Source organism: Anas acuta, chromosome 1, assembly GCF_963932015.1.
Source record: "Anas acuta chromosome 1, bAnaAcu1.1, whole genome shotgun sequence".
Taxonomy (NCBI): domain Eukaryota; kingdom Metazoa; phylum Chordata; class Aves; order Anseriformes; family Anatidae; genus Anas; species Anas acuta.
This window is the reverse complement of record NC_088979.1, coordinates 134,573,336-134,588,321: the sequence shown is the minus strand read 5'-3', so window position 1 is coordinate 134,588,321 and position 14,986 is coordinate 134,573,336. Positions and strand designations below refer to the sequence as shown.

The following is a 14,986-nucleotide window of genomic DNA, read 5'->3' as shown; positions in this document are numbered from 1 at the left end:
ATGGCATCACAGCCCAGGAGGAGAATCGAGGACAGGAAAATCCCCAAGAGTTTTCTAGAACGACATTCACTGAGAAGTCCTTCCTAATCTGGAGAACATTCTCCTCATGAATTTCAAATGGTCAGGTTGCCTCTGCTGAGGAAACACCACGACAAGAGCAAAAAACAGAGCAGAAGGCTTGATTCACGAGTGGTTTTCTCCACTACTGTTTTTTCACTTGTCAGAGGTATCAGCACAGCACCCAAATACGAAAGGCCTAAACAAAAACAGAAAAACAGTAGTTCTGGTCACACCAAAGGTCTCTATAGGCTAGTACCAGATCTCCAGTAACATCCAGTAGGAGATGCTCATGAAAAGAGCATAAGAACAACCCTGTTGCACGCTCCCCCAGCAATCTACAGGTCCAGGGCTTTCTGAGCAAAGGCCTGTGTCTTTACCTTTGCAATTAATGGTCCCACATAGATCCATCTAGTATGAGCTGTCTTTTGAAAATGGTCTCCTGTTTGACCCTACATTGCAACTTCTGTACTTCTACAAAATTTTGTAGCCTCACTGTACATTGTGCAAAGAAAAAAAAAAAAAACAAAACAAAAAAAACAACAAAAAAAACCTTTCTTCTGTTTAAAACTATTGGATGCTTCCATTTGATCCTCCTAGTTCATAGGAAGATCTCATACAATTGATTTCTCCTATGACGAGAAAAATCATTGCCAATTCAGCTTCTCTCTGTCTCTAGAGAGAAATTCCTTCCAGAGCAAATTTTCATGATTTTCAGGGGAGCTTGCCATGAGCCCAAGTGCTTGTAGTTGCTGTCACAGCAAACTTATTCCCTTTACTTCTTAAATCCTTTATTCTCAATCCCACCCTATTTTCCTGGCTTATGTTTTCCTTCCTCCACTAACTCCAGAAAACTGTTACAGTCCCATAGCTTAATGTATATATAGTACCCAATCTGTGTTCGGTTCAGCTACCTATCTATACAGGCGTGGAGAGCCACCCCATGTCAAAGCTTGCATCTTGCAGCAGTGCTGAGTGCGTTTATGTCTGTAGCTGTGAAGGCAGATAGGCTTTGAGCTGCATATGAGGGGAGCTCTGTTGGAAATTAAGACATAAGTTCCAACCCTGAAGTACAGCATTGCTCACATGGACTTTCATCAGCACCAGCATACATCTAGAAAAACCTGCAGGTGAACAATTTTTATAGAGCTCTCAAGTCTATATCAAAAAAGCTGTCTCAGAAAGCTCACAGTGATGAATTCTGAACAAAAACATCTATTTTTCAAATATAAATCCATAGGGGATTATGAAAATCCACTCCAGACCAAAGGAAAGTAGCCCTCTCTTTCACAAACATTTAAGTTTGCCTTCTCTCTGACTAGCTGAAACAATGGCAGTACAGCTCTTTGCCACCTGGGGAGGAGCAGCAGGACCACAAGATACTCTCTTGGTGCTCACCCCAGTAAGCAGGAAGGGAGACCATGAGTGATGGGGCAGGCCACCCTGAGCACTGCATGATCTGCCAAGCAAAGAGCGACAGGGGAGTCCCGGGTAGGATGCAGGCAAGGGACCCAAGGAGACTGTGCTCTGAGAGCATGGCATTATTTTACTGCAGCTTTAAGTACCAAGAAACTATGTGAAGCCATTCAGCTCCTTACTCGTGAAGCAGGGCAATCATAGCTCCCCACCTCATAAGGAACTGGCTGTAACACCACATGCATGAAAACACTCAACTAACGGAGTTTTTCAAGTACCTTAGAAAGCATACAGACACCTGTACTATGGGATGCAAGTTAAAACCTATTCTTTCAAAGCCTTGTTAGGTTGTGTTTTGTTTTTTTTTTTCAGTTTAATTTGGAACCAGGAAGCTTGTTTGACATTTATCACTGCTTTCCCCATTGTCTGCAAAACCAAACATTGATGCTAAACTGGAGAAATACCCCTAACGTCCGCTGATCTTCTACTGCTTCAGACCTACATTGCTCATGATTGGTCTTACCACTAAAGCATTAGATGAAAAATCACAATAGAAGATAACTTACAGAGGCCAGAAGGACCTTCTGACTAATGCTGTTTTCAAAATCCACCAAGGCATTATGGCTAAACACATATAATTTTTCTAAGGCCCTTCATTTAAACGTGAAACTAAAGAAGTGTATTGAGACCCAGTCACAACTATAATAAAGAAAATAATTTCAAAGTAAATCTGAAGTACAGAGCTATCCCAAAGAACAGAAGTCACGCCACTTGAACTAGTGGGACCCATTGCCATCCACCTAGAGCCTAGGCCTGCCAAAGAGCCAAGCTACCTTTTAGTAACGGGTACAGAGAGAATATTTCCTTCTTTCAATTTAGTCAATTATCTCATCCCAACAACTGGTTCACCCAAACCTGGGAAACGCAGAAATTGAAAGCTTGTTTTCTTCCTCCAGTCAACAAATAAACATGAAGGGTGAGGGAGCAAAATCTACTAATATTCAATCAGCTGTTGCCTTCAGAGGGCAGTGGCGACCTGGTTCAGGAACGGCACGGCGACCAACCCCAGGCCGCTCGGTCCATCGGCTCACAGACACCAATGTGGTGGATGGCAAATGGCGTTTATTGTTGAGTCACATGGGGTTATATACCCGAGGCCCATAACGTCACTTCTGCTTGCTTACGGCACAGACCACGCGCTACTGCCCATCAAGGGAGGGGCTCCACCTTTCCGTACCGCGCGACATCTTCCGGCCGCCAGACCCTAACTACCCACATTTCCCCCCTCCCTATGCACAACCAAATTAGCTAAAATATAACGATCTTAAGACGTAGACATCATAACTTAACTAGAAAACATAAGGCACAATAACCAGGAGAAAACTAGGAGGTAACTGGTAACCCTGAGTAAATACACTCTTAAAGTAGTTGTTGGTGTTCTACCAACATAATATTAACTTTCTCTAACCAACTTTTAACAAATAACACAAGCTTATTTACTATACAAGGTCCAAAGATAAGATCACACAAAGGCATCGCAGCCCCCCACCCACGGAGGCCGCTTCGCTGTTGTGTGCATTCTAAGCCTGAGAGTTCCACACTGGCAGATAGGACGCTTGCTGACTTACTGTCCTCTCTTGTCACCGGGGTATACAGATTACGGGGGTGTCCGATGATCTGTTCCTGTGAACAGAAACTCAGTTTTCATTAGTTTTATTCTGAGTCGTGGTCGGGTCAATGCGCCGAACTGGTGCCAGCGCCCAATCCACTGTGATCTGGCAGATAGTAGACGAGTTGATCGTTCCTTGAGGCTGCATTTTCCACTGGAAGTTGGCGTGTTGGCTGTTTGGAGCTTCTCTGGCCACACAAGTTGCCATAACTTAATGGGCCCACAGGCCCTGGGCTTGCGCCTGGGGGGTGATCACTGTTGGGTCCATACCCATTAGCCGCTGCAGGCTACAGCCATACAGTGGGTGATCCGCCGCAGTTACTTGGGCCAGTAGTCTCATACAGTTGTCCTATTCTTGTTTAAAAACGATCATCCCCCCCCCCATCAAAGATCAGTCGACAAGTTTGTTTTATATCAAACGGGAGCATGTCGTCTCCCCTGAAAACACCATCTATGAGGGTGGAAACCATTGCAGAATGAAGCCCTTTATCCACAATGGCTTTAACAATCGCTTGTACATCCTTAGGGTTTGTTGGTGAGTGAACCCTCTGCCCCCTGTCTGTCATCCAGACCGGGAACGCTAGCACGGCCGATAGCACCCGGATGGCGCACACAATCTTAATTTTCCTCCAATCCGTGAGAGGAATTTCTCCCCCTTGCGGTGCAGCTTTATTTCGGTTGGGGATATTTTTGCCATCTGTCCCCATTTCCTCCTCCGAACGTGAATCGGTATCTGATCCGGAGTCAGAGCTCGGCTGACTGCTCACCTCCACGTTCCGGTACCCTCCTGTCGAGTCCTGGCCCTGCCCACCACCCCTGCGGGCGGGCCACTCTCTCCCTCGTGGCTCACCCCACCACCTTCTCGGCGAGGCGTTTGCCCCACAGGAGCGTTTTTTCGGATGGCCGTTCTGATCGGCTCTCTGCCCCTCTCTCGTGCTTCTACCTCCTCACCGGTCGCCCCCACAGCTGTTCTCTTTCTCGCATTTCCACGTGTTAGTCAAACCTAGCACTTCATCCCCGTTCCCGCCGGAGGCTTCTTCACCTGACTCTTCGTCTTCTAGTTCAGCACCGTACTGGGGCGCACATGGCGGTGGTCTCTCCCAGATTTCCTCAGGCTCTGGTTTCCCACTGGCACCCCTGGCTTCCTCAGCTGAGCTTCCACAATTTTGATATGACCTTCACAAGGGTTTCCATCTTCCTTGTTGGTCCGGGAGCATCCTCCCCGCCGGGCTGGTCCCGCCACTCCGGCCACCGTTCACCCGAATCCCGGAGCTTTCCCGGGTTTCGGCACCACTTGTCCATCAAGGGAGGGGCTCCACCTTTCCGTACAGCGCCACATCTTCCAGCCGCCAGACCCTAACTACCCACAGTCAGCATGACAAAAAACAATCAGTGTAATTAAAAAAAAAAAAAAAAAGACAATATTTCATTTGCTTAAGAAAATCTTGGTTTTTAATCAATTAGATATATTACCTCAAAATGTACCAGATAATTATACATGAAAAGGAAATATCAATTTATTTATTTTATTTTTAAAAATATTTACTTTTAACACCCAGGGGTGTTTAGGGGAAGGTTGCACTTGTAACTGCATTTCACTGCAAAGCCATGTGCAGTCTGTCATATCTAGCATTTTAAAAAATAAAAATTGATCGTTCATCAAATAAAGTCATTAATTATTTTCCAAAATCAAAACATTTAGTAAAAAGGTAAGTCTTAGTTAAGTCTGTATAAGGCTATCTAATTACTTAAACAGATGCTTATGGACACCATATAGATTAGCAGAAAGGAGAACAAAATTTAGGTTACAGGCCATTTTTAGCTGCACATCAATACGTTTTAATGGCTCTTCACAAACGTGGATCGGCTTCTCTTTAGGAAAAAGAACTAAGTACACATGTAAAATGGATCAAAATCAAAAATTATGTTGGAAATTATTTTTTCTCCTTGCAGCACAAGCCTGATGCAAGGACTGTACATATGACAGCACTTTGCAAATGAGACAGTTCAGCCACTGCTCACAACATTTGGTCAGGTAGTGAAAGCAGCTACTCTTAGGCCAATCCCTGCAGGCTGCAGTGGGGACACCATTTGATCTGTCACATACACGGAAAAGAGTTAATGCTTCAGGAACACATTTCACATGGGTGATAATGGGAACTGGGAGACCTTTGCAAAAGTACAGTTCAACCCACATTTGGCTCCTAGAAGTAAACAGTATCCCTCCCTCAAAAACAGAAAACTTCAATTTTTTAATGCTGATCTGTAATTCCCCTTCCATGTATTCCCTGAAGGTTTTCCTCTCCTTCATTTGAATAATTAAAGCAACAAAACCAATCTCTTGCTACTCCTAGCAATCCAGACTTCACAAACCCCTCAGAGTCACAGACAAAATCTTCCTCAGCTCTCTTCCCGAATCAGAAGTGCTCTTGAAATGAAGAGCTGGGGGCTGAGATGAAGACTTCAGAAACAATTCAGAGAAGACAAATAACTACTTGAGACCAGTCTTACAGCAAACTAAATTTTACATCGGAGCATCTACATGCCTATGTACCATCAGAGTACATCTATCTCGCCTGGGATCTCATCTCTAGGAGACACGAAGCCTGTTTCATAAAAGGCTTAACAGACTGAAAAAAATCAATCTTTCTCCAGCGTAGTGACAGGTTTTTTTTCCCCTTAAAGGCTGTCAGACTTGGCATCTTTTTCATGTGTGTTCATCTACCCTGCTTTTTAAATCCATTTATACTTTTAGCCTCCACAGCATCCTGCAGCAGTGAGTTCCATAATTTAACACAGAGGGAAAAAGTACTCGTTTCAAACTTGCTGGCTGGTAATTTCATTACCTACTCTAGTTGTGTACTATCAGAAGTAATTATTCCCCATACACTACTACTGTGTGATTTTATAGACCTCTGTTATACCTCCCTCAGCAGACTCCTTTCCCAAACTGAGTTGTCTGGTGAGTCGTAGGCAATGTAGCTTTGCCCCCTATGGAAGTTTCCCTGGGCTTTCCTGCAACTTCACTACTCATTCCTGTTTATTTTTTGGTGCCACTACAAGCCCTCTTAATAACCAAGAAACACATGCTGTAACAAGAACTGATACGCAGCATGGATTTAAAACGTAATAGGCAGATTGTTTCTATTTTGCTCTCAGTTCCTTTCCTACTACGGTTTTAATTGCTTGTTTGGCCCCCAGTTGAAACCTGAGCTATTTTCTCTTTCGCTTGTCCACAAAACTGTTTCCTAAAATCAGGTTCCAGGTGCAAGACCAGTTCTGGAAGGCCTATCAGAAGACAGTCCTAAACTAAAACTACCAAGAGGAAAAGGAAATAAACAGGAATACTTCCCTCTGTCCTCTTCTCTGACCCTGCAGAACCCAGCTACTGCCCATCAGCATGGTTCAAGCTGGCTGTGTGTGCTATTAGTTCACTCTCTTCTTGCTTTGAGGTTTACGGGAAGTTGTAATTTGTCCCAGTTAGGAGGTAATAACAGCCAGCACATGGTCAGTCGTGGACGGCTCTGATGACTCAGCTGGTGTGTAAGATGACCCCAGCTTACTAAAGCACTACCTCGGTGGTGCCTGAGCCCACTGTTTACTGTGCAACTTGAAACACACACATATCTCAGGCGACGTGCCATGAAATATTTTACAGCCCATAACCTTCTTCCCCTGGAAGCTGCTCCCACACTCTTCCCCAAATTCTCTTCTAGAGATCGCATTTGCTCGAGTCATTTGACAGTGACACAACCACTCGGACTGTCAACTGAGAAAAATGTTTTACATCTACCAATGCTCCTGCTCATATAAACTGGTGCCCTTCCTTGCACCCCAGGACTTGACAAGATCCTTGTCCCTCAGTGAAAACAGTTCAGCCCTTCATTTCCTCAGCTCCCCAGCCCCAGCTGCACCCCTCACCCTGGCACCCACAAATGCCTAAGCCAGGCTGTCCAAACAAGCACGGCGGTGCTCCAAACTGGAAGGTGCTGGTCCTCTGGGGCTGGGGTGAGGCTGCTGGGATCAGAGCCTCCGCGGTGAGAAGGCAGTGAAACAGCTGATGATAACCTGCCAGTGCTACCCTAGTGGCTCTGCGGGTTTCAAGCTGCACCTCAGTGGTGCCCACTGGAAACACCCCAGGCCATTCCTCACTGGCACAGCCAGGAGGAGAGGACCCACCTTCCAGTGGCCTCCACTGAGGAGCGGGAGCCTCACCACGGAGCCTCTGGTTGCTCACATCCTAACACACCCGTAACCTCAGGCCCAGGACAGGCTGGAGGAGGCTTGTTTCTGCATGTGCTTTTAATTTTAAGCACAGGATAGCTATGAAGGTAAGAACTCACCATTCAAGGGGCAATGTACAGTGAAAAAGTTGTCCTGGCCTACGCCACCAGAAGAAAGCAGAATTATATCAATCATAGGGAGGAATCCCAACACAGACCTCAGATGAATTCCTAGATTGCAGGAAGGAGCTCCATTCCAGTGCTGTAATATTGGGTTTGCTCCAGTTGACCTCCAAGCACATCAGTAGTTTCACTGTGCCCCACCAACAATGGAAACTTCTTTTACTGGAAGTCCCTTTTAGGTGGGGGAAAAAAAGGAGTAAAATAAAAAGAAAAGGTGGTTTGCAGATGCTGAATGCCTCACTGTGGCCCTACAAAGTGGATAAATATGTCTCTAAATTCTAGTAGTACTATCTCTGGCGTTTCTATTAAACATTTCATTTATCTGGTAGAACTCCAAGCCCCTGGATTTCCACAAGATTGCATACAATTTAGAAAACATTCCTGCTTTCTGTTAATAGATGTTTTGGAGGAAGCCACTGAAAGCATAATGGAAAAATCACTTCATCCATAGCATGTTGAAATACAAACTATATAAATAATCCCACTCTACTACATCCCATCAGTTTTAAGGATACTCCTTATTGGGTGCCAGTTGGCTTCTTCCAGCTTAAACTCTCAAGAATTTTCAAAATAAATCATTTCCAAGCCTGATCAGATCCTACCCAGGCTAGCTGGGGATAAAAAAAATCCACACAGCAAGAAAACACTCATAGCACCTATTTATAAAAGCATTTTATTTTATTATAGAATTAAAAATCCAAACTCTGGATTTAATATTAGCCAGCTGTTAATATTTTAACATGTAAAGCATGGTTGTCACATTTGAAGTATTTTTGCGGGGTTGTACTAACATTTAACTCTCTCGGTCACACCCAGTGTTACTCTTGGCATTATAAACATCTTAAAAACGATTTACAATGCTATTTATTTCCATGTGCAAACATTCCACAGAACACCAACATAAATACCACTGTGAGTGTCCGTCTCTCTTTCACACCCATCCTCTCTCCAGACCGTCTTAATGGTAACGCTATTTGCAAACTATACAAGGACAACATTGAAGCAAAGAAAACTGCATGCAGTTTAACAAGGAATAACCTTTGGAAAATCATTTAGATGAAGAATCATTTATAGCTTTCCTTAATTGCTAAGCCCAGTTCACTTTGGAGCTCAGTGCTATTACAGTGGAGAAGCAATACCATCTATCAGTGAAAAGCTTAACTCCATTCAAAATCCTTTATTTACTGCAGTTCCAAGTATTCCATAAACAAGTTCAACTTCAGCTAAGGTTTTCTACATTTATTTTCTAGCCAGCAGCGGAATTTTTGAAGTGGAAAAAAAAAAAAAAAAAAAGAAACACAACGGTATAACCTAGTTTTGAGTTCCATATGCTACTAAAGAAATAGGTAAAACAAACAGCTGTTCTCTGTGCTCCAATAAAGCACTGCCTAAAGACAGCTCAGCAACACCAGAACCACCATCGCCTACGTTTGGCTGGTGTTGTAGACCTAAAAAATAACCCAATAGTAGAATCAATTGCCATAACTCTGCTGTCAGAAGCACAAGAAGCTTTGGTAGCCTGCTTGGTCTCTGTTCAGGCCTAACCTCAGCACACCCCTGAGATCATCAAGCACACTTTACAACTTCACAGCCATGTGCAGAAGTGCAGTCCTAGGACAACAACCCTATGGTCCCCAACTTCTTCAAGAGCAGCATCTGCACATGAGCTGCTGCTGAATTTAACAGAAAGCTACATCCTTCTTCCTCCAGGAAAAAGATCACCTGGGACAGCCATGTGCACAGCCCACTTTGCATGTGGCTTTACGGAGTCCTGGGAGAGATGGTGGAAGGTAGCAGAGATGGTGGAAGGTAGCAGAGATGCTCTGGCTGCGGTAGGATGCCTGTGCCCGCTCTGTGTTGCCAGCTCTCCCCAAGCAATGCCTGAGGTGCCTACAGATGCGACTGAGCTCCGATGCTGTACCCCCACTGCTCAGCAGTAGTGGGGGGACCCAGCCAGAAGAACCAACAGCCAGAAAACAACCACCGCTGCTGCCCCCCAAAACCCACCATTGCTCCCCCCACACTGTGCGACCTAAAAAGCCAGGAGTAAATGGGATCTGCCCACCGCTGGCGTCTGCGATGAATGCCATTTGTTTCCCAACGTTCAGCCTCACCACTGCCCTGCGGAGGTGAGCTCATTAATATTTTATGCCTGTTTCACAGATAGGGAAAGCAAAGGCCAAAGCAAACAGTTTCAGAAGCACTTGCGTATGATTTGCTGTTGCTCTGGGGATTCCCAGCTGATGGAACTGAATCACTAAAACTCCAAAGCAAATGCATACAATTAAAAGAAAAGAAAAGAAAAAAAAAAAAGCAGTCAATTTTTGGAGCGTAGGTGAGAACCATACTGCTGGCCAAAACCACAGGTTGACCTTGCTCTCCCTTCTCACAGATTACATGGAAGTCTTTTGTCAGAAGACCTCAGGATGCAAGCTACCATTGGGAAGCGCTCGAGGACCCAGATAACTTTTCTAAAAGGCAGAACAATTACTTCTGTGTAACCATATGAGGCTTCACCTCCTGATTATCACCATTTCTATCAGCAGAGCATTGCTTAGCCACCTCCCTTCAAAAGGCACTTTGAGATGCAAGGTGTAATATACATGTAAATTATCATTAAAGTATTCTCTGTTTAATTGGGGCATTTCAGATTGGGGCTGCTGCTTTAATGGGTTGCCTCCCAGGAAACTGACTTTGCCTATAATGACACAGTGAATAGTAATGACCAGTGTTTAATTGGGACTGTGTTAGTAAAATTTGGCTTCAGAGGGATTAAATTTAACCGGTGCCAAGGAGTTAAGTGATTAATCAGACGTTAAATACGTACGTACTTCTAAACTGGTCTTCTCCCATTCAGTCCTACACCCTCTGAACTTAATGGGAGTTTTGTCATTGACACTAACACAAGAAGGATCAGCCTCCTAGTACACACGTTCACTAATAAACATTAAGAAGCGTACTCCCTGCTAACAGATACTCATCCATGGTTAAGGGTAACAGGATTCTGTTTGCCTGGTGCTCAACAGTCCCTGCTCAGCATGGGAAGCTTTAGGTGGGAGAGAATTATTCACAAAAACATCATGCTGTTAATGAAATATTAGGAAACATAAAGCACTACTTAAAATTAAAAAAAATAAAAATAAAAATCTGGGGAAGCCAGTTAAGGTTGAAAGCTCAACTACCGTGCTGATTCTTTGCCCTTCGGCTTACATGAGCAGTCTTTTTTTCCCCCCTATTCCTTTTTTTTTTTTTTTTTTTTTTAAACATTTACAAAGTACATCCTTGAATCTGAAACGAGCACTGGTGAGACGAATCCTCAAGCTACAGGGTTGTGCCAACTCCTGCAGGGTCTGTGCAATCACAGGGGCTCACTGCAAGGGAGAGCGCTCACATCCACCAGCACACAGCTTCACAAAGGCAACGCGACACGGAAGCCAGTTGTGAAACCTGACTCACAGGAAAGCTCCACACATTCAGTGCTGCCCACAGAAAGCACACAGCTCAAACGTCTGCTAGACACATGCAGGGGAGTTTGGGCTTGGAGAAGCCCTGGTCTCTGGGATCTGAAGCAGCCGAGCCCCTGCGTATTCCCGGTTTTAGTTCCCTCACAACTCCACGCTTGTGCCAACACACTTGTTTGTATGGTCACATGGTAAATCAGGCTAAGGAAATTAAAGTGCCAGGTTTATTTTATAGATATAGTAACTGTGTGTCTTTATACATATGAGACTATTGGCTTTCGGGACCCTTCTATTTGCCTGCTGAGTTCTGAGCCCCCATATGATAGCACAGCGATATTCTTAAGGTATTACTATTTCAATGGAAGAAAAAAAAAGAGAGACCCTTACAATCAGAAAGTTCCAGGTGGGGTTTTAGACAGACCTCATTACCACATGGATCCTAACTGATCACAAAAATCACTATCAGTGTCCAGGCACCAAGCTTGTAGCCCTGGCTCCTGCGCCTGTGTGCCTTTGCTCTGGTGTAATAAGCCTTTGTCAAGATGTTTGTGCTCTCCCCATGCCTCGTTTCTCTTGGCTGGAGGACAAGAGGCAAAGCCGTAAGGGTCACTTGCTCATATGGTAGGGAGAGCTGGGGGAACATCGTGACAGTATATATGATAATGTATCTGTTAACTACTAAGGCTCAGGAGCAGAGAACAGGTTTGCTACCGCTGTAACATCCCAACAGCAGGGTCAAAAAAGGCATCCAATAACGACAACCAGACTACATTTCCCTTCTCAGCCTGCTTTGGAGTCACAGCCCTTGGGCTGTCCCAGGCTGGAGTATGTCACAAGCCGAAAGCCTACCAGTTCCCAGCAGCAAGCCTGCCAGTGCCTGACGTTGTAGCCAACACCAAGGGCTCTGCCTCCACGCCAACCTCTGAGCCCCAAAATGCTATTTCCAGAATGCCAGCAGAGACTGCTCCCTTAGCTGCACACCCTTCACGCAGACACTCTGCTGCCTGCCACACCAGGCCAGCGGGGCTCCCGGGGCTGCCTGCCATCAGGAAGGCACGCACACACCGAAGCGCTGGCAAGAGCGGGATGTCAGCCCTGTGCTTCTCCTGGAGAAAGAGCTAGTGCAAGTAAACACACACACACACACTTGCCGCAAAGCAAACACGTATCAATATACAATTGCACATACACACTGATAAGTACTTGACATGAACCGAGATATTACTGCAAGTTTATACTGATTGCAAGCAGCTAAATACATACCGAAATTTCACCTCCTCAAAGTTTTCCTAAATCTTATTAGAGTGCCTCTCTAATAAGGTAGATAGGGAGACCACGCATGGAGCATCCCAGCATAAACAGAGCTCTAGCCTTTACTCCCTTCGTCGAAGCTTTCCATGGTTCATCACCCCAGCTGCTGTGGAATCTACTGCACACAGTCTTGCCCCACGTCAGGGGAGGGGAAAAAGAAAAGAAAAAAAAAAACACAAACAAAACACAAAATACATCCACCAGCACCACCACTTCCAGTGCCCGGGCTCCTAATGAAGCACTGCAATACTCTCCCAGCACACTTGGCTACTCCTCAGGGCAGCACAGCCACACCACAGCATGGCTCCTGCTCACTCCTCCGCCTCTGCCCCGCGCTGCGCAAGCTGGATTGGCGCGCTGGGAAATAACGCATCCTACTTGTACAGTCACACCATGGCTTCAACAACTCCCCTCCAGTCCAGCTGCTGATCGCAACCAGGTTCCGCATGGGCTGGCTGAAACAAGCACCCCAAAAACCAGGGGTGAGTGAAAAACTGAAGGGAAAGTTATCCAAAACAGCTCGGTAAAGAAATGTTACCATCTGAAATACGCATTTCTGTCCGAAAGCTTATACTTCCCATATTTGAAACTATTAAAATCATCACCAGGAAAGAAGCCAAAGAAAACTTCTCCCCACTTTCTCCTCTGTCCCCCTTTCAACTTTTTCCTCCATTCCAATTACTCTGCTTTTCCCGGCCCTCAGGACACCCTCTGAAGTACTTCACCTGGACGGTAGTTCCTGTCTCTCTACACAAACAGCTGCAAGAGTCAGCACATAAAGAAAACGCACGCTACGAAGTAAGTTCAGACTGCACTAAGTTCAGCACGACACTTGAAATAGGCAGCAGGACATGTAAACATGAAGTCACGGAAGGTTTGAGGTTGGAGGGGACCTTTGGAGATCACCTGGTCCAACCCCTGGCAAGCACGGTCACCTACAGCATATTGCACAGGGTCGCATCCAGGTGGGTTTGGAGAACCTCCAGAGAAAAGCCTAATTAAATGTTAAGAAAAATTGGCATATAAACATTTCGGGGCTCCAAAAGATGTATCTGTCCTGCTAGGTAGCTAATCACCTTTGATAAGACTATTATGTACCTTAGGGTTAGGGAAGGAGCAGCATTACCAGTAAGAGCAGAAGCAAGCCTCCTATTTTCAAAACGCCCCATTTCTAAAATAAGGAAACACAACTCATCCGCCGCTACTTTTTTTGTGTATGACATTCGCCTTCTCGTGCCTACACCCCATGTTCCCACAGGATCCACCAAGGAGAAAGAAAATTAAAAATAAAAAAGCAACCAAGCAGCTACGTTTCACCTTGTATTTACCGGGATTTGCCTAGGCTGTTGGACACAGAGGGTGCTCCACGGCCCCACGCCGCCCCAAACCTGGGTGCCTCTCTAATGCAAGCTGCCGCCACCCGCCGTGACCCCCAAAATAGAGCCAGGCAGGCAAGCACCGTGCAGCGAAGCCGTCCGGGTGCTCGCGTCCCGCTGGAGGCTCTGGCGGCCACGGGCAGGACGGGGAGCGCCCGGCCGGGGGAAGGAGAGGGGAAAGGGCTGCCACCAGCGGGCTCCTGGGCACACATGGAAAAGAAAAGGGAAAAAAAAAAAAAAAAAAAAAGGCAGCCGGGTTTTGTTCCCATTGTCTCCGCTCCTGACACCGGGAGCCGCAGCCAGAGCTGGGCACGGCCACCGGCAGGGAATAAAGCGAGGGGAAAGAGGGGGAGGAAGCAGGGGGAAAGGGAAAAAATAATTTTAAATGAAATAAAATAGAAGCCCCAGCCCCCCCCCCCGGCAGCGCCGCCGAGCGCATCCCATCCCCGTCCCCGGGCAGCAAAACTTTGCGCGAAGTTGGCGGCGGGGGGAAAGGAGCACGCAGGGCGCCCGCTGCCGCCTCCCGCCGCCGCGGGGGGAAAAACAGCAGAAAAGGGCAAAATCTTGTTATTATTATTATTAAGAATAATGATAATGAAAGGAACACGCGCGGGGCAGGGCCCTCCGTGCGTAAACACAGCGCGGGGGGGTAGCACGGGGGGAGCCCCCCACTGACCGCAAATAATAAAAATGATTTAAATAAAGAAAAAAAAAAAAAAATTAAAAAAAAAAAAAAAAACAGAAGGTTTGTTTTTTATTATTATTTTTACCTTGATGAAACACTGGGCAGCGGCCTCAGACATCTTTCAGCCGGAGCGCGGCGCAGCGCGGCGCAGGGGGAAGTTCTCTCGGTTCTTTTTTTTTGTGTGTGTGTGTGTGTGCGTGGTTTTTTTTTGCCTTCCCCCTTCCTTCCCCCTTCCCTCCCGCCCCCCCCCCAAATTTCCGCTCCTCCGCCGGCCCCTCAGCGGGAAGTTGCTGCCGCCGCCGCCACCATCGCCCGGCGGCGGGCGCGGCCCGGGGGTGGCGCCGCCACCGGAGCCCCGGCCCCGGCCCTCGTCGGGGGGCGCCCGATCGCTGCCCGCCCCCTGCCCGCTGCCCCCGGGCTCTGCGTGCGTGTGCGGGCCCGGGCGGGGAGGGCGGGGCCGGGCGGCGAGGGGGCGGGGCCTGGCGTCCCGCCCGGCCCCGCCCCCTCGCCGCCCGGCCCCGCCCCCCTCACCGCCCCCTCGCCGCTGCCCTGTTCCGCATCCCCGCAAGCGACGTCGGTTCCCGGCAGCCGGCCCCGCCCCTTAA

At 46.8% G+C, this 14,986-nt stretch overlaps 1 protein-coding gene across 1 annotated transcript in view; it reads right to left on the bottom strand.

Moving 5' to 3' along the window:
* ETV6 (ETS variant transcription factor 6) overlaps positions 1 to 14,620 on the bottom strand; it is a 145,821-nt gene extending 131,201 nt beyond the window's left edge. The window contains exon 1 of the mRNA XM_068658443.1: positions 14,467 to 14,620. Within this exon, the coding sequence (XP_068514544.1) occupies positions 14,467 to 14,499 (33 nt within the window). The 5' untranslated portion in view covers positions 14,500 to 14,620. The remainder of the gene's footprint in view (positions 1 to 14,466) is intronic.
* Between the last annotated feature and the right edge of the window lie 366 nt (positions 14,621 to 14,986).